The 24861-nt window shown below is 45.7% G+C and overlaps 1 protein-coding gene, 1 long non-coding RNA gene and 2 pseudogenes across 17 annotated transcripts; 3 read left to right on the top strand and 1 right to left on the bottom strand.

Moving 5' to 3' along the window:
• Positions 1-97: 97 nt before the first annotated feature.
• On the bottom strand, positions 98-7056 carry LOC136486270 (uncharacterized). 16 transcript variants are annotated; one of them, XR_010766745.1, is made up of 12 exons: positions 6691-7056; positions 6071-6608; positions 4954-5018; positions 4525-4864; positions 4267-4416; positions 4137-4177; positions 3780-3935; positions 3099-3229; positions 2749-2865; positions 2499-2660; positions 1679-1764; positions 98-1122 (listed from the first exon to the last, which is right to left on the bottom strand). It is a non-coding gene; the product is annotated as an uncharacterized lncRNA (long non-coding RNA). The 16 variants fall into 16 exon arrangements; XR_010766741.1 differs by having other exon boundaries at positions 4267-4684; positions 4770-4864; XR_010766743.1 differs by having other exon boundaries at positions 4267-4864; positions 6071-6180; positions 6275-6608.
• Positions 7057-7319: 263 nt separating this feature from the next.
• Positions 7320-10034, top strand: LOC136487673 (protein Rf1, mitochondrial-like; annotated as a pseudogene).
• Positions 10035-10146: 112 nt separating this feature from the next.
• LOC136488026 (heterogeneous nuclear ribonucleoprotein Q-like) lies at positions 10147-12976 on the top strand (annotated as a pseudogene).
• A 2196-nt stretch (positions 12977-15172) lies between these two features.
• LOC136485030 (protein Rf1, mitochondrial-like) lies at positions 15173-16353 on the top strand. Its single transcript, XM_066481979.1, has 3 exons — positions 15173-15920; positions 16026-16102; positions 16188-16353. Exons 1-3 carry the CDS (start codon positions 15350-15352, stop codon positions 16293-16295), a joined length of 756 nt encoding a protein of 251 aa, XP_066338076.1. The 5' UTR covers positions 15173-15349; the 3' UTR covers positions 16296-16353.
• Positions 16354-24861: the final 8508 nt, after the last annotated feature.

The raw sequence follows: 24861 nt of genomic DNA, 5'->3' as shown, positions 1-24861 counted from the left end.
GAGTCCTTGTGTTTCAAATAAATGTTATATATGCTGAGCTGCATTTGATGGAGATTTCAGATCGTGCGTAAACTTTTATTCAAATTGCCAAACATGCGATAAACAGATCCCCTCTTATTCAATTGTCATCAACGGCATTCTTCAGCCTCAACGAAATCGCTGCAATATGGACACGTTTGTGGAATTCGCACACATCGACCTGGAGACTCTTCAAGAATTGGGATGAGATCCTCTATGCCCTGATGTCGTATCTAAAGAACTTTAGAACCACATACGGATCCTCCGAGGCTGTGCATCTTGAGAATTTTTTTTATGAAATCAATGGCGGGTGCTCTGCATTTTCATTCCGTAGTGGTAGAGTATATGTACAGAAAACAAACAACGAAAAACATGAAACCAAAAACAGTACCTACATCAATTCCTAGGATCACTCCTCCGCATCCACTGCCCCAGCCCAGTTCTTTCCTACGGCAAGAAGTATTCCCCTCGGCTGGAGAATCTCCTTCACTCCTCCGCATCCACTGCCCCAGCCCAGTTCTTCGGGATTTCTTAAGAGCGGCAATGTTCTAAGCCAGTACCCAAGGGCGGTGTTCTATACGTGCTATAAGAGCGCACAACATCTGCTAGGTTTATACATTAGGCTGCACGCTAAGCTGCAATGGTGGTTCTGACATAATTATACAGTAGTACATCCCGCGCCCTCGCGGGCGTCAGACTATTTGCGATTCAATATGATGTTTAATATGAATAAATCCATAAAGAGAGGCAAATAGTGGTATTATTAAAGATAATATAAATTCATTCGGGAGATCATGAAGGTAGAGGGATATTATACATGCATATTGTATTAGCTCAAGACAAACATAATTGATAAGTCTAACATAGCTGATGTTAATGCATGTCTAGATAGATGTGGGATCTCAATGTGTTGCCCTTCCAGTACTTCAGTTCATATCAGAGGTTGCTTCTCGTCAATTCAATGTTCTGAGCATTGGTGTAATATGTGATATAAAGTGAGCTCGATATGTTAAGCAAATAGGAATGATGTATTGCAGGTATGACATATAAGAAATTGTAGCCATGACACGTTGACAAAGAGACCAAAACCTGCTAAATAAGAACCTGGAAAAGAAGTATATATATACAGAAACAATAAGCTGGGTACAGAAGTGAGGCGTTTAATAGCACAAGACAACAAAGGTAATGAGGAAACTAAGTGACTTTATGTGAACACCAGGCTGGTCTAAGCCTGTAAGCACATGAGGACACAACACATAGACATCAAAAGTACAGTGTAAAGATGATTCAGATGCATTAAATTTACACTGTACTAGGAACATAGCCATTTTTTGGTGATTGGTATGCAAATTAATAATCTATCAAAGATCAATGATTTTCTGGTCTTTGCATTTGCATAGCACACCAAAATTAATTTCATGCATGCTCAAGAAAGGTGTGGCACTGCAATAGCGTGTTCCAAATGACATACTAAATCAATATATACAGTACTGGTTCAAAAAACACTTGTATACGAAGAATAGATGGAAAACAATCAATGAATTTCTTTACTCATTAAACAGCAGGTAAGGTTCATCAATCTTGCCTAAAATCCTTGCATAAAAATTAATTTAACCAAGCTGAAGCAAATAGACCACAGGAGAACAATCCGAAGATGTACCTAAGGCTGTTTCATCGACAAACATATAGGAGACATCTCCATGTCTGTAATCATCACTGATGACTGGTCCCTCCCTCGTAGTGATCCTGTAAAGATCTTTTATCTTAATTTGGTAGAATCTAGAGATAACATAACAGATCAAATAAAAGGATGGTCATATGATAGAGTTGTCAAACATCACATTTGAGATATATACATTAGTAGTAGAAGGGGAGCGAACAACACCTCGTAGGTGAGGGTCAGGGCTATGGAATGGAAACAAAATATGCATGGAGAATTAAAACACAAAAGGAAATCAATTTACATGGCTTATTTATTGTTTTTCTGATTAGGAAGTAAGAGAAGGAAATGCCAAGAGTCTTTTAAAAAGGTAGTAGCACAGGCATTCCTTTTTTGGGGTTCGAAAAAATAATAAGAAATGGCGACGAGAACACAGCAAATTGTGAATAGACGGACTAATACATCAATTTAGAAAATCCTGGTAAACAAAACATGCAATTTCCAGAGGCAACCGACAGAATAAGGAAAGGGAAAGGAAAGGAGGAAGGAGGTAAAAAAAGAGGTAAGCACTTTGGGGAAAAAATTTAAGGAACAAAGACAAATAAGGGAAGATCAGCCTGTTAGATACATTGTCGAACAATTTCTGTTCTTATAATAATAACTTCCAATGAAAGGGTATATTAAACAGGACAAACAATATTCTTATAGCACAAATTAAGGGTAAGCATGTGGTTGTTTCAAGTGAGCCATGCATAGGCACACAAAAGTGAACTAAGTAGCAATAAATGGAAAAAAAATGGAATGGAGTTGTAATATTTACCTGAATAAGCAAGTACCGCACATTCGGAAACTAATTTTACAGTTATAAACTGAGGCTGCAATAAATGCAGGTGCTGTTGGCGAGGAGTTGGAGGAGCGTTAGATGGACAGCGGCCTCTGGTATGCGACGTCTGTCGAGGATTGTAATCCTGTATTCATCAACCTATGCAAGGGTTAGTCGAAATCTGATGTAGATGAGTAGGGTTTGAAGTTTGCGGGGTGGAAATAGTGTCCTGGAACACCGAGTTTACCGGACGGCGCTCACGCGGGGTGTGTTTCATCTGCTACTGAAACCAAGGGCATATCTTGTTTCTTTCCAGTTCTGAGTGAAGTTTGGGTTATTCCAAAGATGATGGTCGTCCATCCACCTTGGAAGCAAAGGGAAAAAAACAAGGTAAACGGTTAATTTTCTTTGGTTGTAACACTCTGTTCTAAGAGGCACACTAAAAAAGCAGAGCCAACATGTTTCATCTGTAACAGGATAACTTTTACTACTTCTGCCTAATAAAAGGGATTCATATGTAGTTTGAAAGTTGCTCTATATCAGTGAAGATAAAAGTGCATGTTTGCGGTCAAAATTAAGGGACATAGACAAACCTACCACAACTCCTGTTGGCACCTTTTAAAATGTCCACTTAGGTGCCATGGTTTGCAGCCCCAGCCTCTCATTACGAACCTGAATCCAACACCTCCTCGCCCTCATATCGCAATGTGGTTGCTGGTGCAATGGCCCTGGAAACAAAAACTCGAGGAGTGATTTTGTTGATCAATACTGAGACAGAAAAAAAATAAGGGCATTTATAGCTGTATTTCTAAATCTCAAAACACAATAAGCACTTAGGAGTGATTTGAAGTGTAGAGCAAGAGCAAGAGTATTTGCCTTGGTAGATAAATCTATTGCTGCCTAGAGGAGATTAGCACACACGTGGCTACGAAGTCAGTATGTTTTTTGTTTGATAATCATAGAAAGAGTCTAGAGAAATCATCACACACCATGGTTTACTGTTTAGCCTGTCCAATTACCTGTAGCTGGTGTATGGATATGTCTTGCTAACCATTCTATTACTGAAAGAGCAAGTTCTAACTACATAAATTCTAGAACGACGATCACTTTGAAATTAAAACTAACAGTTTTTCCATTCAGGAGTCAGAACCTTAGTGACGGCCTGCATAATAAGGGAAAAAAACTTGGATACTAAAACTATAACCCATTGCATACCTAAGTGAGAACCTGCAGTAGGAAAAGTGTAACAGAATATTAGAAGGATCAAACTGGACTCACAAAAAAGATTAGGGGACGATATTGAAATTTGAACAAATTGTTCACAGAACATTTGGTCTTCCTTGACTCAAATCTGGTACAGAACCGCATCACCATCTTGTGCCATTCCTTCCTTTGCAGATGGAATTAAACATGGCAAATCCACGAGAATCAGATCTAAGCAAACAAACAGAAAATGGGTACCATGAGCCAAAAATTCCAATAACTCCAAACGGCTTACTTCGTCTGCATGTTTCCATTTGTTAAGTCTAGTTGTGAAATCTTAACTGGAATGTAAAAACAAAAGCTCCTCTAACTACACTGAACTGCAAGCTACATATATGAGTGCAGGAACACGTAATGATTTCTGTGACATACATGAAACCTGAAAATGCCATTGTAGAATTAGAATGTTGTACCTGCACATTGGATTGCAAAAAAAGATAAGGTTTGGGGCGATGGAAGTATTCAAAATTATTCCTTACATCATGCTGCTGGACAGTAATACCTATTTGCAATGTTTGTACGTGGCACACATGTTAGTGGGTTAAGCCTGTATCCCAGGAAGCTTGCAGTCAACACCAAATCAATCCAATGCGGCAGTGCTGATAAAAGGGACTGGACAGCGGATCGTGAATCATTTGAACATCCTGGCTCCCTGGAAAAATAACAAAAGATTGAAGCTATTTGAGTATGTTTAGGCAACCAAATGTACATATTTAGTAAATATACATAATCATAAATTGATATCGTTTTGTAATAACACTTTCTGAAGCTGTAAAACTCCTTGGATCATGTAAAGGTGCTGGTGCGATGCATATGGACTGGGGGATGTCTGGTCGTAGGTAGAACTTCAGGAAGTAAATTGATGCCCTCCCCACATTTTTTCGATTCCTAATTTAGGACGTTATCTTTGATTCACAAGGCTGAGAAAGCAGTTCCACAATTTAATAAAGGTGAGGAACAGTTGGCGATGTGAATAAAGATGCTCTTCTGAAAAATGTAAGATACCTATGCACTGGTTTAAATTAACGTCACTGAATTTGGGCGTTGTGGTTATCATTGGACCCCTATATTCATGGAGCTGTCCTTGTCATGGCATGCCGCTAGGTAACAAAGATGGAAGATTCATAATGATGCACTTAAAAATAGTGAGCACAATGGGTATCAGGAACTTTACGAAAGGTTGACGTACCATTAGAAATTCCGAATTCAAAGTTGCGGCAGAGGTGGAATGAAATCCTGACATAGGATCTTATTCTGCTAATGGTATAAATCATTACAGAACAGGAAAACATAAGTTTGTTGTGACTGTTGCTATTAGTGGCAACACATTGGACACAATATTGCGGCTAATGATCTAGAACGAATCGAAACTGAAAGAAAGATAGCAGTGTAAACTGGAACAAAGGCAGAGTGAAAGTAAAGTAGTTGTTACCAAACACAAAGCTAAAGGCAGCAACTACTACATAAAGCAAATGGCTAATCTACAACTAAAATCACCTATGAGGTCAAAAGACATCATCAGGTTAAAAGGAGAAAAACTCAATCTCAGAGTGTGCTCTGGAACATATCCTGAAAATTTGTGTAGGCACTATTATCCACAGAACGATGAATGGAACTAAGTGAGGATCTTGACCAGTAAACATAGCTATTCTACAACTGAAATCACCTATGAGGTCAAAAGACATCATCAGGTTAAAAGGAGAGAAACTCAATCTCAAAGTTTGCTCTGGAGCGTATCCTGAAAAATTGTGTGGGCACTATAATTCACAGAACGATGAATGGAACTAAGTGAGGATCTTGAACAGTAAACATAGTTCTTGCAACTGATTGTATTAAGTTGAACCATCACTTTGATTGAAGAGTTGACTGATAGCACATTGGTAAGCTAGGGAAGGTCAGTATATATTAGTCAATTTATCTGAAGAATATAATTAGAACCCGCAATATTATTAAATAATGAAAAATGTTACCAAGTGGAAAAACAACATACTGGAATTATATACCATCCCGAAGGGGAGAAATCCAACTATACTAAACCTAAGCAGGCAACAGAAATTGAATTGCGCATCAAAATGGAAATGAAAAGGCAATATTTTATCTTAGAGGAACGCAATACATGAAGCATCATTGTATAGGATGGAAATACCAAAAAGATGTGGATTCTTGTCACTAAATCTAGATGGAACCAATAATCATCATTGCCTCCTAAATCAAGTCAATCTGAAGCGTCTAATTAGATCAGTTCTTGTGATATGACAACAAAACTAAGTACCTCATCAAGATAACATGATGGAACGAAGATCTACCTGAAATATTGTGTTTAAAGGTTGCCATCTCTATAGAAGTATTGGATGCCCTTGGGCTTTCTGCAACTATAGCAAAAGATGGACCGTAATGAGCGAAAGTAAACAATGACCTGAGCAACAACGAATCAAAATCAATACTGCATCAATAAGCGATGTCCTGGGAAATAAGCACAAGAGGTGAGAGGAGCTTTGAAATTAATTAACCTCATTAGCGTATGCTCTTGTATCGCAGGACACGAAACACATACTTTGATGTAATTATTTTCTAAACAAATATAGCTCCACTGCAATGTGGCTGCAGGCAATATACATAACCAACAGCATGTAACATCACTAACTACAAAAAACATCTCAAATATCCAAGCATTAATCTTGACCAAAGCTGCAGTAGATGGATACTAAATTGCAAGAGGTAGATGGCAACTCACATCGGTGATGAACACATAAATAATTCTAAAGCAAACGATGAGGTAGATGGCACTACAGCCGTCTCACCAGGGCGTTTATTGATTTACCCCCATATCAAGTGCCGATGCAACTGGCAAAAAATAAATAAAATACATACCGATGGAATTGGTACATAGGTATACCAAATCGACAAACCAAGTATCAGATCTTACCAATAAGATGGTCGTAGGGACCGTCGGGCAGCGGCGTGAGCGAGGACGGCCAGCCCTAGGGCATGTGACGGCATCGTGGGCGAGGGCAGCCAGCTCTACGGCTCGTCGCGGCGTGGGGAGTGATGTCGGCCAACCCTAGGGCTTGGCGAGGAGGCGGCAGGGATCAGGCCTGCCAACCCTAGGGCATGGCATGGTGGCGGCGCAGGTGAGGATGGCCGTTGCGGGAGGAGAGACGGAAGAGCCGATGAGGAACCGTGGAAAGAAGGGGGCGTGGGATGGACGAGCGGGAGCGCTCGAGCTCGTAGGAAACCGGAGGCTGGCGACGGGCGAGCGGAGGACCGAGGAGGCGAGAGGAGAGGCCGGCGTTTTTTTTGGTCGGAGGAGTCGAGAAGGGGTGGAGACATATTTGTTCCCAAGCCAATGAAATGATGACACGCGGGGCCGTCTACAGTAATGAATGGTGGGGTTAACCCAGTACGTAGAAAGAAGATCAGACGGTTAAAAAAATTTTTGGTATCGTGGCCAGGCTGAGCGGCGGCCAAACTAGGCCGGCTTGATAAGAAGAAAAAAGAAATGTCATATGAGGAAATAGAAGAAAAAAAATAGTCCATCCAGGCAGCCGCCAGCCACCCAGGACGGAAAAAGCTTCCTGACCCGTCGCCCGCGCGCCGCCGCCGCTGCCGCCGCCGACCGATGTTCTAGCTCCTTCCTGCCCAGCCCTCACAAAATCAGCCACTCCATGGCGCAGCACTCGTGGCTCCGCCCGCCCAGCTCACGCGAGCAGCTCCCCTTCACCGACCCAGAGCGTCACGTGGCGCCGTCCGTGCCGTGCTTCACCGCGCTGAGCCAGTGGCCCCGCGCGCGCACGGCGCCCCGTCGGCATGTCACGCCGCGTGAGCGCCGCCCGCGACAGGTGCTTGGAGCTGGAGCGCGTCATTGCCAGCCGTGCCCGCTCGAGAAGCCTCGGCCTCGACGATGCACTCAAGCTGTTCGACGAAATGCTTCCCCACGCCAGGCCCGCCTCGGTTACCGTCTTCAACCAGCCCTTCACCGCAGTGTCTCGTGCCTCCGGCCGGCGCTCCTCCTCCACCTCAAAGTCAGAGATTGTCGTCTCCCTCTTCAACCGGATGGTACGTGACTGCTCTATCAAGGTGGCTCCTAACCTTTGCACCTACAGCATCCTCATTGGCTGCTTTTGCCGCATGGGCCGCCTAGAGCATGGCTTCAATACCTTTGGCCTCATCCCTAAGACAGGCTGGAGGGTGGATGACATAGTCATCAATAAACTGCTCAAGGGCCTCTGTGACACCAAGAGGGTGGGTGAGGCCATGGATGTATTGCTCCGACGAATGCCCGAAGTTGGATGCACACCCAGTGTAGTTTCATATACCATACTTCTCAAAGGTTTATGCGATGGAAAGAGAGCTGAGGAGGCACTTGATGGCTGATGGTCAAGGTAGTAGCCGCCCTCCAGATGTGGTGTCATACAACACCGTCATCAACAGTTTCTTTAATGAGGGTGAGGTGGATAAAACTTACAGCTTGTTCCTAGAAATGGGTGTTTCACCGAATGTTGTGACATACACTACAATCATTGATGGCCTGTGCAAAGCAGGGTCAAGGGTGTCTTTCAGCAGATGGTTGATAAAGGTGTTAAGCCAGACAATGTGACATACAATACAATCAGTGATGGCCTGTGCAAAACTCAAGCGGTTGACAGGGCCGAGGGTGTCTTTCAGCAGATGATTGATAATGGTGTTAAGCCAGACAATGTGACATACAATGTTCTCATCCATGGATACCTTTCTACAGGATAGTGGGAAGAGGTGGTTCGAAGGTTTAAAGAAATGTCTGCATGTGGTCTTGAGCCAAATGATTTTACTTATGGTTTACTTCTGGACTATCTATGCAAGAATGGAAAGTGCAGTGAGGCTCGAAAGTTTTTTGATTATATGATTAGGAAGGGCATAAAACCTAGTGTAACTACCTATGGCATTATGCTTCATGGATATGGTAACAAAGGAGCTCTTTCTGAAATGCATGATCTCCTGAATTTGATGGTAGCAAATGGTATTTCACCTGATCATTACATCTTTAACACTGTGATCTATGCATATACTAACAGGGCAATGATAGATGAGGTGATGCACATATTTATCAAAATGAAACAGCAAGGTTTGAATCCAAATGTCGTCAGTTATGGAGCATTAATAGATGCACTTTGCAAGTTGGGAAGAGTGGATGATGCTTTGCTCCAATTCAATTAGATGATCAATGAAGGAGTGACTCCTAACATTGTAGTTTTTACCTCCCTTCTTTATGGACTTTGCACTGTTGACAAATGGGAGAAGGTTGAGGAATTATTTTTCAAAATGTTGAATCAAGGGATTCGCCCTAACATTGTTTTCAACACAATATTGTGTAACTTATGCAGAGAAGGACGGGTTATGGAAGCCCGGAGGCTCATTGACTCGATGGTATGCATGGGTGTGAAGCCTGATGTTATCTCATACAACACATTAATAGATGACCACTGTTTAGCCAATAGAATTGATGAAGCGTCACAGCTACTTGATACTATGGCCTCAAATGGCTTGAAACCTGACATTTTTTCTTATGATACATTGCTTAATGGCTACTGTAAAGCTGGCAGGATAGACAATGCATATTGTCTTTTTCGAGAAATGTTCAGGAAGGGAGTTACGCCTGGAGTTGTGACTTACAATACTATACTGCATGGTTTGTTTCAGACTAGAAGATTTTCTGAAGCAAATGAATTGTACCTCAATATGATTAAAAGTGGAAAACAGTGGTCCATTCGCACATACAGCATAATTCTACATGGGCTTTGCAAAAACAATTTTGTTGATGAAGCATTCAAAATGTTTCGGAGCCTCTGTTCTAAGGATCTTGAACTTGACATTATTACTTTCAACATCATGATTGGTGCTTTGTTCAAAGGTGGTAGAAAGGAAGAGGCCATGGATTTGTTCGCTGCTGTCCCTGCTAATGGTTTGGTTCCGGTTGTTGTGACCTACCGCTTAATAGCAGAAAATCTCATAGAAGAAGGATCGCTAGAGGAGTTCGATGGTCTGTTTTCAGCAATGAAAAAGAGTGGTACTGCTCCAAACTCACATATGCTAAATGCTATAGTTAGGAAGTTGTTGCGTAGAGATGACATAATTAGGGTTGGGGCTTACCTCTCCAAATTTGATGAGAAGAGCTTCTCTCTTGAGGCTTCCACTACTTCCATGCTTATATCACTTTTTTCAAAGGAGGAATATCAGCAGCATGCAAAGTCCCTGCCTGAAAAGTAGCGTTTCTTCAATGAAGCCAACAAATGAGTGGTGAAGAAAAAATGAGTTGAGTTCAGTTTTCAACTGTGCTTATCATCTTTATCTGACATGTAAATTTGTTGGAGTGAGTATTCTGTCTTGTGCTCTAACTTTCTTGGCCATGCTCTGTGGTATTCTTCTAGAGAAATGTTATCTTGTTAGTGCACTTCAGCATGAGGTTCGTCTACAGGTAAAATAATCGTGTGTACAGTCCTAGTTAGCTTGACAGCAGTAATCAGATGCATTTATTACATAATTTGTGGAGAAACCCTGCCTTCCTGGATTCCTATAATTTAAGCATGTGTATGCGCAGGTAGCAGGGTATGATATTTGCTATGTTTTTTACCTAACACAAGCAATGTTAAGAGCAACAGTCCTATACATATTTCTACAAGACACTACTTGATTTATTTATTTTTCGTCTCATAGTATCCGCCTTTTGTATGCTTTGATCATGAGTGCATCTATGTGTATAGTGTATCTCTGCAGTTCTTCGGAAATGCTATTAGAACTTCCCCCCTTCCTTATATAGTCAGCACACCCCTAATTTTCTTGCTTTATTCGTGTTGTAACATGTAACATTTTAATTCTTCCATTGGATTGAAATGCATTAGCTAGGTTAGTTGGGGGAGATGTCTCTGTACTTAATTAAGGGTCCACTGCAAGAGGAACAGTGTGTAATTAGCAAGAGAATTCCCTGCCTGATGACCAAAATTGTTGGGTTGTAATTGAGTTGTACTCAAGTGGTTGCACTTTAAGCATTTCCCGTTAGATACTAACTGGACCCTATTATTATTGATCTTGTAACAGGGAAAGAAGATAAGAATTTCTTCCTCCCAGGCTAAGGACATGCTATTATTGCGAATGTACCCTATGATTGGACACTGGGTGATTTTAAAAATGCAGTGGAAGAAGTTGGCTCAGGAATTTAAGAGTCTCTAGAAGGTATGGATAAAATAGTAGATTGTTCAACATCTTTAGTGTGCATCATTACAGTTGGTTTAATCTGAATGGCACCAATTTCTGATGGCAGTAAGGGTTATGGCTTTATCGTATACTACAAGGAAGCATGCCTAGAGTATGCTAAGCAGAAGATGTCTACTCCAGAATTCAAAATAGATATAAATGCAGTTAGGCAGATCCTAAGAATGGTGGTGAATCTGCCTCTACTGCACAGGTTTTTTTAGCATCATATGACAGAATGGTACCTTTTATGTTTCTTCTTTCATGATATTGTATATGGATGTGCGTTTTTGTCTTTCGTGTTAAATCTCTATATGTAAAAAACTTGCCCAAGACTGTTACTCAAGAGCAGCTGAAAAGGCTGTCTGAGTGCCAAATTACAGAAGTTGTTCTTTCTCCTGCAAAATGTGGTCATGAAGATGGGTGCTGTTTTGTTTACTTTAAGGGACAATCCATGTCTAAGATCTTGATGACGAGTTTCCTTCATTCTCTGACATCTTTCTATATCCAGTCAATTTTTCTTCACATATCCAGGAGGTCCTACTTTTTTTTTCTCCAACAGGTGAGCTTCTGGATTGTTCACATGCAAAACCACCTGCTGATAATACTGTAAACTTACCTACTGCTAAAAAAGAGTCCCTTTGCTCCCTACTTATACCCTACTTGGATAGGAACTGGCAGGATCTTTTAATTACTTGCAAATGACTGGCAAACGCTTACACTAACACAGATGTTTATGGTGTGCTTCCTGGTCATGCTTCACAGGTAGATGACATTTGACATGTTATGTTTGAAACCGGCCCAAATGTGTTTTGTTTTTTTTTTCTTTTTTTGTGCAAATAAGCAGTAGAGTTGACGCAATTATATTAAGAATATATATAAAAAAAGAGCAAAATACAAAAACGAGCCCAGAAGGGCTTTAATACATTTCAGAACATGTACACCCTCACACTGAAAAACACAGCTCGCATTGGCCCAGTACAGGAGGATGATATTGTTCTTAGTCTTGTATATCTTTGGCAATTGGCACTCTTACACACTTTTTTCTTGGAGAGGACACTCTTGCACCTGTGCAGCCAATGTTGTTTGCTGCTGCTGCTGCTGCTCCACCAAGTTAACAATGATCCCAATGGTTCTACCGAATGGCCATCTAGTATATGTGTAAGTATTCTGACCTATTCTAAGTATTCTTCTAGAAAACTCATATAGGAATAGTATGCATTCCTTTCTTCGCAAACATGTCGTGGCTAGCATGTGTTTCATTAAGAGGGAAATATCGGATCCATTGATGAACTAATTAGAGTCCAGCACTAACTACATCTGGATTCCATTGTTTGTCTTGTAAACCTGTTGGTGATGAAGCAAATGGTGGTCTCTTGTTCATACATTATCTTACAGAGAAGAAATGGCTTCATTAGTGTGCCCATAACCTCCTCTATTCAGTACGTGCATGATAAAAGTAGTAACTGAGAAATATAAAAGTGTGGCACACCTGTGAAAAGTATTATCTCTGTTAAAATCATAAAATGCATGTAATTTATTTATTATTTTACGTTTCTTAAATCTGAAATCTGACAGTCCTGTTTATTTTCAATGAAAAGATCCTCTCTTTTGAAAACGAAGTTGTTTTATGAAATTTTTTATGGTCCAGTAGTGTGGTGACATGAGATCGTTATCCTTCATCACATTTGTTTTTGGTTTTCTCATCTTGAATCTTAAGAGCAGCACTTTGAGCTGTGGGCCTGTGCAGTGTCAGTTCCATTTTTTATTCATGTTTCTCCTTGGTCTTTGGCAGACCACAGCCTGCAGGGCAGCGGCCTGGGCCTGTTGCTTCGCCTCCGCCACAGCGTGGTAGTCGTCGTACAGCAGCGGTGGTGGTAGCGGCAGCTGCAGTGGAATGCGGAAGAGGGGAGATGACCGTGGTAGCAGTAGCAACAACAGCCCAAGGGTCTGACAATGTCCATATTGATGCTTTCAAATGTTGCTGTCAGTGCTTAGAAGTTACTAGAACCTTATATTTCTGTGTGCAGTATCATGCTGGGTATCAGCTAATGCTGCATCTGTAAGAAGATGCTTTAGTAACACCGATCTGATCACCCCTCTCTAATTTAACATGCGAACTGAAGTTTTTTTTTTCTTTGAAAAAAGCTGAACTGAAGATTTGTAAATTGAAAGTGAATGCCAAGCAAGTAACGATGCTTAATGCCAGGGTTGGGTTTGTGATCAACTAGCAGCAGCAAGTGAAGTTGCGATGGTAAAAGTGATCAAATGAACCGGGCTGAACTCCGAATACTGAACTGTAAATATTCAGCTCTGAATGCTAAGTCTGAATTGGTGGGAGCAGTATGCGCATCTTCCACGCGGTGTCGCCATGGATGGACGGACCTTCAATTCCTCCGATATTGCATTGGAACACAGTTCATCTGCTAAAAAGAGAACACACTTCGATGAAACTATTTTTTTTTTTGGAAACGAATCGATGAAACTATTTTCGTAGCAAATGTTTCCCTCTTTGCAGATGATGAACGGGGACAACAAAAGAGAACACATTCCAATGGAAGGCATACAAAGTCTCCTTGCCAAACATGCTGGAGCCTCAATTCTTTGAGCAACCAAGTACAACACACTGTCTATGTATATAAGTAGATAAAATAATAGAATTGCTCATGCTCTCATGTGATTCATCTTTAGCAGCAATGTTTTTAAGGCGTCGCTTTGGCGTCGCCTAATTGGCAAGGCGCTACAGGCGGGACGACTTGGCGGATGACTCGCCTCAGATTGGACGCGCAGGCGCGCGGGAAAGGACGGGGATGCACATGCTGATGCCCCCTCGATTCCGCCGCCTCCTCATCGATTCTGATGCTGGTCCTCTCTATTCCGCCGTCTCCTCATCGATTCCGCTCAGTTGTGCCGCCTCCTCACCGCTGTCTGCTCGATTCCGCCTTCTCCTCGCCACCGGCTGCTCGATCTGGAAGGGGACGGCGGCGGCTGTAGATCTGGAAGGGGCAATGTTAAAAAAGGCGCTACTAGGCGCTCGCCTACGCGCGCTTACGCGCTAGGCGGAGGGGCACCGCCTCGCCTAAGGGGGTAGGCGGAGGCTAGGCGGTGTGCCCCCGGATCCAGGGTTGCGCTGCCTGCGGGAGTGACAACGGGTGGCGGCGAGCGCGCCAGGAGGAGGCTAGCGGCGGGCGCGGGCATGGCTGGGAGGAGGGCGGGCTGCGAACGCGGCCAGGAGGCCACATGCAGGCGGAGGCTGGGGCACGGACGGGAGGAAGACGAGACGCAGCGGCGGGACGGGAGCAAGCGAGCGCCACCATGGGGGGAGGAGAATGAAGGACGAGCGGAAGAGCTGCCGCCGTCGGAGGCAGGAGAACCATCGGAAGGGACTTCGGGTGAGAAGCAGCGGGAGAGAAGAGAAGCGTCGGGGAGAAAGCGGATGAGCTACGACTGGCGACTGGCGGCTGGGATGGGAGAGAAGCGTTGTCTCTTAGGGTTACACACTATATATATATATATGAATATGTTGGACTTGGGCTGAAAATACTGCTATTGGGCTTCTTTTAGCCTGCTAACAGGCCTTTCTCTTTAATAAAGTTCACTTATCTCTTATTTCTTTTTCTTTTTCCTTTTCTTTTTTTCTTCATCATCTACTACTCTAAGCTGTTGTTTTAAGTTTTTCTTAAATTCGTAAGGCGTCGCCTCGCCTCACGCCTTAGTCGCCTAAGCGTAAGGCGGTAGTCACTCGCCACGCCTCGCCTTACCGCCTTAAAAACATTGTTTAGCAGTTGCTCAGTTATATACCTTATAAAGAAAAACGGTACACTTCGCTCTTGGTCCCTATGTTCCAAAAAGCGTTTCCTGAGAGATTAAACATTTCTAAATTTGACTTGAATATATTAAAACTTACTTTATGTTTGTGCTGTTTAATAAGTATCACTAGATTAATTATTAAATATTGTTTAAATAAAACTATTTAAAAATAATATTTGCCGTAAATTTAATCAAATTTAAAATTATATTTTTCAAGGAATTTTTTTTTGAATCAGGAATTTAAAATTATTAACTCCTTGCAAAACGGAGATTCTTCATTCTTAGACGGAGCCACGGAGGGGAAATTCCTGCAGCTAATCCGAAGAGGCCCGTGGCCAGATCCCAGCAGCACCTGCTTCCGCCACCAGCCGTCGCCCACCAGCTCATACGCTCGCACCGTCGCACGCCCCATTACACGGCACACGTGGCTCCGCCCAACTCACGTGAGTGCTCTGCTCGCTTCACAGATCCGGAGGCGGACGCAGCGCCTGCCGCCCGCCGCGTGCCTCTCCTCGCCGGGCCACTAGTCCCATCGGCCGCGCGCCGTCAGCATGCGCCGCCGCGTGGGCGCTGCGCACGACCGATGCTTGGAGCTGGAGCGCGTCATCGCCGGCCGTGCCCGCTCAGGAAGCCTCCGCCTCGACGACGTGCTCAAGTTGTTCGACGAATTGCTTCTTCACGCCAGGCCTGCCTCGGTTACCGCCTTCAACCACCTCCTCAACGCCGTGTCTCGTGCCTCGGCCTTAGAGCCGGAGCTCGTCGTCTCCCTCTTCAACCGGACGGTACGTGACTGCTCCATCAAGGTGGCTCCCAACCTTTGTACCTACAGCATCCTCATCGGCTGCTTCTGCCGCATGGGCCGCCTGGAGAATGGCTTCGCTGCCTTTGGCCTTATCCTTAAGACGGGCTGGAGGGTGAATGACATAATCATCGCTCAACTGCTCAAGGGCCTATGTGACGCCAAGATGGTGGACGAGGCCATGGATGTATTGCTCCAACGAATGCCTGAGTTTGGCTGCACGCCTGGTGTAGTTTCGTATAACGTACTTCTCAAAGGTTTCTACGATGAAAAGAGAGTCGAGGAGGCACTTGAGCTGCTCCACGTGATGGCTGATGGTAAAGGTAGTACCTGCTCACCAAATGTGGTGTCATACAACACCGTCATCCATAGTTTCTTTAGTGAGAGTCAGGTGGATAAAAGCTTACAGATTGTTCCTTGAAATGCAGGTATTTCACCGGATATTGTGACATACAATACAATCATTGGCGGCCTGTGCAAAGCTCAAGCGGTTGATAGGGCCGAGGTTGTCCTTCAGCAGATGATCCATAAAGGTGTCAAGCCAAACATTAGGACGTACACTTGTCTGATCCGTGGACATCTTTTTACAGGACAGTGGGAAGAGGTGGTTCGGAGGTTTAAAGAAATGTCTGCGCGTGGTCTTGAGCCAAATGATTTTACTTATGGTTTGCTTCTGGACTATCTATGCAAGAATGTAAATTGCAGTGTTGCTCGAATTTTTTTTAATTCTATGATTAGGAAGGGCATAAAACCAAGTGTAACTATCTATGCCATCATGCTTCATGGATATGGTAACAAAGGAGCTCGTTCTGAAATGCATGATCTCCTGAATTTGATGGTAGCAAATGGTATTTCGCCTGATCATTTCATCTTTAACACTATGATCTCTGCATATGCTAAAAGGCATTGATAGATGAGGTGATGCATATATTTATCAAAATGAAGCAGCAAGGTTTAAGACCAGATGTCGTCAGTTATGCAATATTAATAGATGCACTTTGCAAGTTGGGAAGAGTGGATGATGTTGTGCTCTAGTTCAATCAGATGATCAATGAAGGAGTGACTCCTGGCATTGTTGCTTTTAGGTCCCTTGTTTATGGACTCTGCACTGTTGACAAATGGGAGAAGGTTGAGGAATTATTTTTCAAAATGTTAAATCAACGGATTCGCCCTAACATAGTGTTCTTCAACACAATATTGTGCAACTTATGCAAAGAAGGACGGATTATGGAAACCTTGAGGCTCATTGACTCGATGGTATGCATGGGTGTGAAGCCTGATGTTATCTCATACACTACATTAATAGATGGCCACTGCTTAGCTAGTAGAATGGATGAAGCGGCGAAGTTACTTGACGATATGGTATCAGCTGGCTTGAAACCTAATATTGTTTCCTACGATACATTGCTTCATGGCTACTGTAAAGCTGGCAAGATAGACAATGTGTCGGGTTCATAAACCCGGGGTCCCTAATGGATCTGCTTCCTAGCAAAAGCTCGGCCCAGTAGACGATGTTGCGAACGACGCACAACTCCTGGGCCGGCCTAGATACCTAAACAACAGGCCGAAAGAACGATCCAGTCTCCGACCGGAAGGCCTGGGCAAGGAGGAGGCGACGCACGCTTTTTCGACTCTATGGGGGTATTAACCCCTATACCCTTATGGCTAAGCTTGGGCCGGCCCGGATCAGGGGGTTCGGTCCACTAGAAGACGACACGCGGCCCAGCCAACCTGTTCGGAATCCCGCGCGATGAATCAAGACAGATTTAGAGATCAAGCAAGATCCTGGTCGGTTAGAATAGGAGTCCTTATCCGGCCACCTATGACAATTGTAACTGGCTAGGATTAGTTTCCAGATCTGTAACCTTGCCCCCCGGACTATATAAGGCGGGCAGGGGACCCCCTCTAAAAAACATCTCTCATTGACATACAGCAATACAATCAGATGCAGGACGCAGGTATTACGCCTTCTTGGCGGCCGAACCTGGATAAAACCTCATGTCTGTCTTACGTCACTGTCTTGTTTGTGGCTTGCGCATCTGTCTGCTGACAATCTACTACCTTGGGCATACCCCTAGGTAGACTGCCGACCATATTTCATCGACAGTGGCGCGCCAGGTAGGGGGTGTGCGTACTGCTCTCTAAGCAAACAAGATGGTTATCATCTCCGGCTCCGTGGCTACGCCGAACGGCCTCACGTTCATCGTCGACCAGATCACCTGGACCACTAGCTCCGACGACTTCATCGCCATGATCACAGAGGAGGCGTGGACTCAATCCGCATCGACCACTGCTTCACCTGCATCGACTATGGCTCCGACCACGGGGGATCTGGCTCCGACCACGGTGGACCTAGCTCCGACCACGGTGGATCTGGCTCCAACCACGGTGGATCTGGCTCCGACCACGCCCGCATCGCCTTCAGCCACGCCGACAACACCGACCTGCTCGACTCCATCGATCAGGTCGACACCAAACTCGCTGAAACCCTAGCTCTGGTAAGTTCAATTCAAGTCAACCTAATGAGCAGGTAACCGCTCCCCACAATAGATCTACTCGACCAGCTTGGGCCAGTCATCCTGCACGACTTGGTACAGATCTCGTCGTCATATCTACTCCTGAAGGGCGCTCTGCTCGTCACCGGCCAGCCTCTACGATGGGTCTCCGGCTCTCCGAGTACGAAGCCTCGACGGAGAACTACCAGGCCCAGCCCTACGGCCTGCGGAACGCTGCCTCCAACTACGCTTACAATATACAACGTTGCTCGGGTCTGCGTTTTGTACTTCGACCTCGGCCAAAGCCACGCAACTTCGTCAACATGGTCCGAATTGAGGATTGTCAAGAAGGATCGGTCCACACAGTTCAAGAGGGTGGCTCAAGCTCCTCGTCCGGCACCGCATCTAATGCCTCTGTTCGCACCGAGCTCCAGAATCACGACGATGAAGGCGTCGAATACGATCTGGATATCCCAGACCACGCCTCGGGATACCCGTGATTCCTGTCCTTCCCACCAAGGCGAGGAGACTTGATCAACGTTGTTAGTAATGATGAACCACCGGCAGTCGGCGAGACAGAGCAAGAAAGGCTGGCACGCGAAGCACGCAATATTGATCGGTTTAATCGCCGACAAAACGAAGCCGAGGCAGAAGAAGAGGCATGATGCATAAGGGTCCAGCCACGTGACCTCAACAATGCCTTCGATAGGGTGGGGAACAAACAGGTCTTCATGACTCCAAGCGCCAACGTAGCCGTTGCTATGGCGACAATGCAACGGCTACCCAATACCCCGGAAACTCAGGCAGTTCGCGATGATATACAAGCTTACCTGACGGCTGCTATGGCCCAGACCGCAGAGATTGTAAATCAAGCCCGGGCTCCATCTGTTTCAGTCGAATCAAGCCACAGCCGCCAGTACTCAAGTCGCTCATAGCCACCCAACCAACGTGGCTCGCGCAACAACGACCCGTCAGACAACCGTCAAGGCAGAAACGGTGGCCATGATGGTGGTCGGGATGACAACCGCCGTCGGGAGGACAACTACCGTGACGTTCAGGACGACAACTGCCGAGACAACCATGATAATCGCCGTGATAACCACGGTCGTAGGGCTAATTTGGATGGCAACCGAGATCGCCGTGATGGCAATAACGATCTCTGCCATTACCTCGGAGGACGTGATCTACGCGATCGCATCAACTAGAGAGCCAATGATCGTGCATCCCACGAAAGCTATCGCCGTATGGAATATGATACTGCCCATGGCCCACCAGGTTTGAAGCAGTTTACTCCGCACCTTCACCAAGTCATATGGCCCAAGAACTTCAAGCTCGAAAAACTTCAGAAGTACGACGGCAAGGAGAACCCCGAATTATGGGTCATGCTCTACGAAACTGCGTGCAGATCAGCCATGGCTGATGAGCACGTCATGTCTAACTACTTCCTAGTCGCTGTTGGCCATGCAGGTCACCAATGGCTGGTCAGCTTGCCAGTGAACTACTTTGATTCTTGGCAAGAGCTCAAGCAAGCCTTCATCGACAACTTCATTGTCACTTGCGAGCAACCTGGCAACAAATATGATCTGCAGCGGATTCGAGACCGGAAAGATGGGCCACTACGCGAGTACGTCCGACATTTCTCGGAGATGCGCATCAAGGTCCCGTCAATCTCTGACAATGAGGCAATCGAGACTTTCATCACTAGTCTTCGCTTCCACGATGCCCTACAGGACAAGCTCCTCCGCAAGAGACCCGAATCAGTCACAACACTCCTGGCCACTGCTAAGAAATATGCGGATGCCAACGACGCTAAAAAGATAATCATTGAAGAAGCAGCAAGGGTTCCACGCTCCGACCACCCCCACACCGCGACGACTACCACGGCAACCGTGGTCGGAACGACAATTTTGACCACCGCAACCACTCTCGCGACCACCGCGACCAACGTAATCAGCGGCGTAACCGCCGTGACGATTACAGGGGCAAGCGCGCTCGGGAAGACGACGGCGAGGTCAACACCGTCAAGAAAGGTGGCGGACGTCGTAACTACAAAGAAGACTACGCCAAAGTATTGAAAGGGCCCTGCCAGCTCCATCCCTAAGTCAAACCATACCATGGAGAATTGCCGCGTTCTCAAGTCTATCTACACACGTCAATAGGCTCCGGATACATCTGACAAGCCTAACGACACAGGGGAACAGCGCAACGAGGATAATGACGATGAAGACGCAGATCCCCGTCACAAGTACGTTAAGCCAACCGATCGCGTGCACACCATCATTGGAGGCAAAGTGTCCATCGAGACCAAACGAGAACGCAAGCTGCTCGCCCGCGCTTGCTTGAACGTGGCCAACACCGACAACCTCATCGCCGATCCGTGGCTCCCTCCTTGGTCTCACCGTGAGATCTCCTTCAGCAGAAAGGACCAATGGGCCGCAATACCTGAGCCAGGATGTTTTCCCTCTGGTCCTCGATCCTTGTATCAACAAGGTTCAGTTCGATAGGGTGCTGATTGACGGCGGCAGCTCCATCGATATACTGTTCAAGAACAGTCTGCCAGCCCTGAAGATAACCCAGGTGGATCTCAAGCCATATGAGGCACAGTTCTAGGGTGTTCTCCTCGGACAGAGCTCTACACCTCTCAGGGCAGATCACGCTACCTAGTGCAATTTGGGACCCCGGACCACTTCCGCACCGACTACGTCAACTTCGTGGTCGCTGACTTCGACGGCACCTACCATGCTATCCTGGGTCGAACCATCGCTCACCAAGTTCATGGCCATACCTCATTACAGGTATCTGGTGCTGAAGATGCCTACCAAGAAAGGAGTTCTAACCCTCAGGGGCAACGTATACGCAGCTTATACCTATGAGGACGACAGCTTCAAAATAGCAAAGGCTCACGACCTCTCTATTCGCATGGCCGAGACCATGCTCGACGCCAAGAAGACCTCGGCCGACCACCTGGAGATCCTAGAGCTCGAGGCTCCACGCAAGAACACCAAGTCCAAGGAGCACAAGGTGATCCAGCTGGTCGACGGTGATCCCAGCAAAATGGCCCTTATCGGGGCCAACCTGGATCCCAAATAGGAAGACGTGCTCGTCAGGTTCTTGAGAAGCAACGTGGATGTGCTCGCATGGAAACCTGCTGACATGCCCGGTGTACCTCAGAACTTGATCGAGCACTCCTTGAATGTCAACGGCAAGGCCAAACCTATCAAGCAGAAGCTACGATGGTTCGCTCACGACAAGGAGGCGATTAGGGTAGAAGTTACATGGCTTTTGGCAGCCAGATTTATCAAAGAAGTGTATCATCCGGAGTGGTTAGCCAACCCGGTTCTTGTACGCAAAAAGAATAATGAATGGAGAATGTGCGTTGATTACACTGATCTCAACAAACACTACCCTAAGGATCCCCTTCGGCTTACCTCGCATAGACGAGGTCGTAGATTCAACCGCCGGTTGCGAGCTGCTTTCCTTTCTCGATTGCTACTCTGGTTATCACCAGATCGCTCTAAAAAAGGACGACCAGATCAAGACATCTTTTATCACGCCTTTCGGCGCCTACTGCTACACGACCATGTCGTTTGGGCTCAAGAACGATGGGGCTACCTACCAACGCGCTATACAGGCCTACCTCAAAGACGAGATAAAAGACGACCTCGTCGAGGCTTATGTTGATGATGTAGTTGTCAAAACCAAGGAAGCACATACCCTTGTTGACAACCTGGAACACACCTTTGCAGCCCTTAACACATTCCAATGGAAATTAAACCCAAAGAAGTGCATCTTTGGTGTTCCTTCTGGCATACTACTTGGCAACGTCATCAGTCACGACGGCATATGCCCTAACCCGGAGAAAGTCAAAGCTGTCTTGGACATGAAGCCACCCAAAAAGGTGAAGGATGTTCAGAAGCTTACCGGATGCATGGCCGCTCTCAGCCATTTCATATCAAGATTAGGCGAAAAGGGATTACCGTTCTTTAAACTGCTCAAAGCATTCGAGAAGTTTGAGTGGTCGGAGGAAGCAGACGCTGCATTCACATAGCTGAAACAATACCTTACGTCACCTTCGGTCCTCACTGCTCCCAGAGAAGACGAAACACTCCTGCTTTACATTGCGGCGACTAATTGAGTGGTCTCCACTGCCATGGTGGTCGAGCGCGATGAGCCCAGCCATGTCTACAATGTACAACGACCAATCTATTTCATCAGTGAGGTACTCAATGAATCCAAGACCAGGTACCCACAGATTCAGAAATTGATCTACGCCATACTGATAACATCCCGAAAGTTGAAACATTACTTCGACGGATATCGTGTGGTGGTCATGACTGAGTACCCTCTGCGAGACATCATTAGCAACAAGGATGCGAACGGGCGCATCATCAAATGGGCAATGGAGCTATGCCCCTTCTCCTTGGAATTCGCAAGCCGTACTACAATCAAGTCTCAGGCACTCGTCGATTTCATCGTCGAGTGGACAGACTTAAGCACGCCTGCCTCTTAGGGGCCCGACGAGTATTGGAAGATGTACTTCGACGGCTCTCTCAACATCGATGGTGCAGGAGCAGGAGTCCTTTTCGTGTTCACCATCCAAGGAGCAGCTCCGGTACGTCCTCAGGATTTATTTCCCAGCATCTAATAATGCCGCCGAGTACGAAGCATGCCTACATGGTTTGCGCATTGCGGTCGAGCTCGGTGTTAAACGTCTCTATGTCTATGGAGACTCGGCTCTAGTCATCAACCAACTCAACAAGGACTAGGACACGACCAGCGAAAAGATGGATGCATACTGCAAATAGATCAGAAAGCTGGAAGGCAGGTTTTATGGCATCGAGTACACACACGTGGTCTGGGACAAAAATCAAGCAGCAGATGCGCTGTCAAAGTTAGGATCACCCCGAGCCAAAGTCCCACATGGCGTATTCGTCCAAGACCTGCTCACGCCTTCCATCGAAGAGGAAGATCCCACGGTTGACAAGCCTCTAGACAAGCAATTGGTGGCTACGGTTCCGGCGTCGGGCACCAACGAGCCACCTCCGACCACTCATGAGCCCGACTGGAGAGTACCTTTCATCAAGTACCTGACAGATGGCAGCGGTTACACTGATCGGACAGAAAACGAGCACCTGATGCGTCGCAGTAAGCAGTATCTGCTCGTCGATGGCAAGTTATGGCGCAAGAACGCAAAGGAGGAAATCTTGATGAAGTGTATAACCCAGGAGGATGGCGAACATCTCCTGGACCAAATCCACTCTAGCTCCTGCGGCAACCACGCGGCCTTGAGAACGCTGGTCGGCAAGGCTTTTCGAGCAGGGTTCTATTGGCCGTCAACGGTAGCCGATGTAGAGAAGCTAGTCCGCCACTGTGAGGGTTGTCAGTTCTTCGCCAAGAGAATCCACGTACCAGCACATGAGATCCCGACAATACCTGCCTCTTGGCCCTTCGCATGCTGGGGACTGGATATGATCGGGCCCTTCAAACCGGCTCCTAGGAAATTTACATGTGTCTTTGTGCTGATCGATAAATTTTCTAAGTGGATAGAGTACATGCCTTTGGTATAGGCATCCTCAGAAAAGGCTGTCACATTCCTCGACCAGGTCATCCACCGCTTCGGCATACCCAACAGCATCATCACTAATCTGGGTACTCAGTTCACCGGGAACGCTTTTTGGGACTTCTGCGATGAAAGGAGCATAGTAGTAAAATACGTCTTGGTGGCACACCCTAGAGCTAATGGACAGGTCGAGCAAGCAAACGGTATGATTTTGGATGCATTGAAGAAGAGGATGTACAGAGAAAATGACAAAGCTCCCGGAAGATGGCTCAAAGAGTTACCAGCCGTGGTCTGGGGCCTCAGAACTCAGCCCAGTCGTAACACCGGCGTCTCACCATACTTTATGGTTTACGGCGCTGAGGCAGTCCTCCCAGTAGATATAGCTTTCAGATCAGCACGGGTCGAGAATTTTGACGAAGGCAAGGTCAATGAAGTGCGAGAGCTAGAAGTGAATAGTGCAGAAGAGAAGTGGCTCGATTCTTGCGTATGTACAGCCAAATACCTTGCTGTTTTACGTAGGTACTACAACAAGAACGTTAAAGAGCGGTTCTTCGTGGTCGGGGACCTGGTCCTAAAATGGAAGACGAATCAGGCTGGTGTCCATAAACTCGCAACTCCATGGGAAGGGCCCTTCATGATTAAGGAAGTCACATGACCAACGTCTTACAGGTTAGCTCACCTGGACGGCACGGACGTACCCAATTCGTGGCACATCGACAAGCTTAGGCGTTTCTATGCTTAACTACTGAGATATGTACTCCTCTTGTACTTTCGATTTAATTCAATAAAGCTATTATGACTTCTCCAACCACTCTGATGTGTCACTTCAAATTTTATGGTTATTCTAACTTAGCCAGTCAAAGCCGACCACCATTCCTTCCCGGGTTTTTGGAGCAAGCCCTATCTCCGGTTCCTCCCAACGCGTGCATGGGATCTACTCTCTACGCTACGGGTGATCGGCTAGTCCCCCCTGGTTTCACTTGTCTGCGTCTACGTGTGCATAGGTCACGCACCTCACACTCTGACCACATGGCAAATCAGGGCCATACAAACTTTTTAGGATGACGTGTCGAGTAAACTGGTACAACTAAACAGAACACTAACATGTTCTCACTTAGTTACACCAACACAACTTTCAAGCTTAGATATGTTTTATACAAAACAAACAAGCTTATGATGATATACAGTTACGTTATTACAAGCTTGCCT

Source organism: Miscanthus floridulus, chromosome 10 (genome assembly GCF_019320115.1).
Source record: "Miscanthus floridulus cultivar M001 chromosome 10, ASM1932011v1, whole genome shotgun sequence".
In the NCBI taxonomy this organism is placed as follows: domain Eukaryota; kingdom Viridiplantae; phylum Streptophyta; class Magnoliopsida; order Poales; family Poaceae; genus Miscanthus; species Miscanthus floridulus.
The sequence above is the reverse complement of the archived record's forward strand: the minus strand, read 5'-3'. Positions and strand labels throughout refer to the sequence as shown.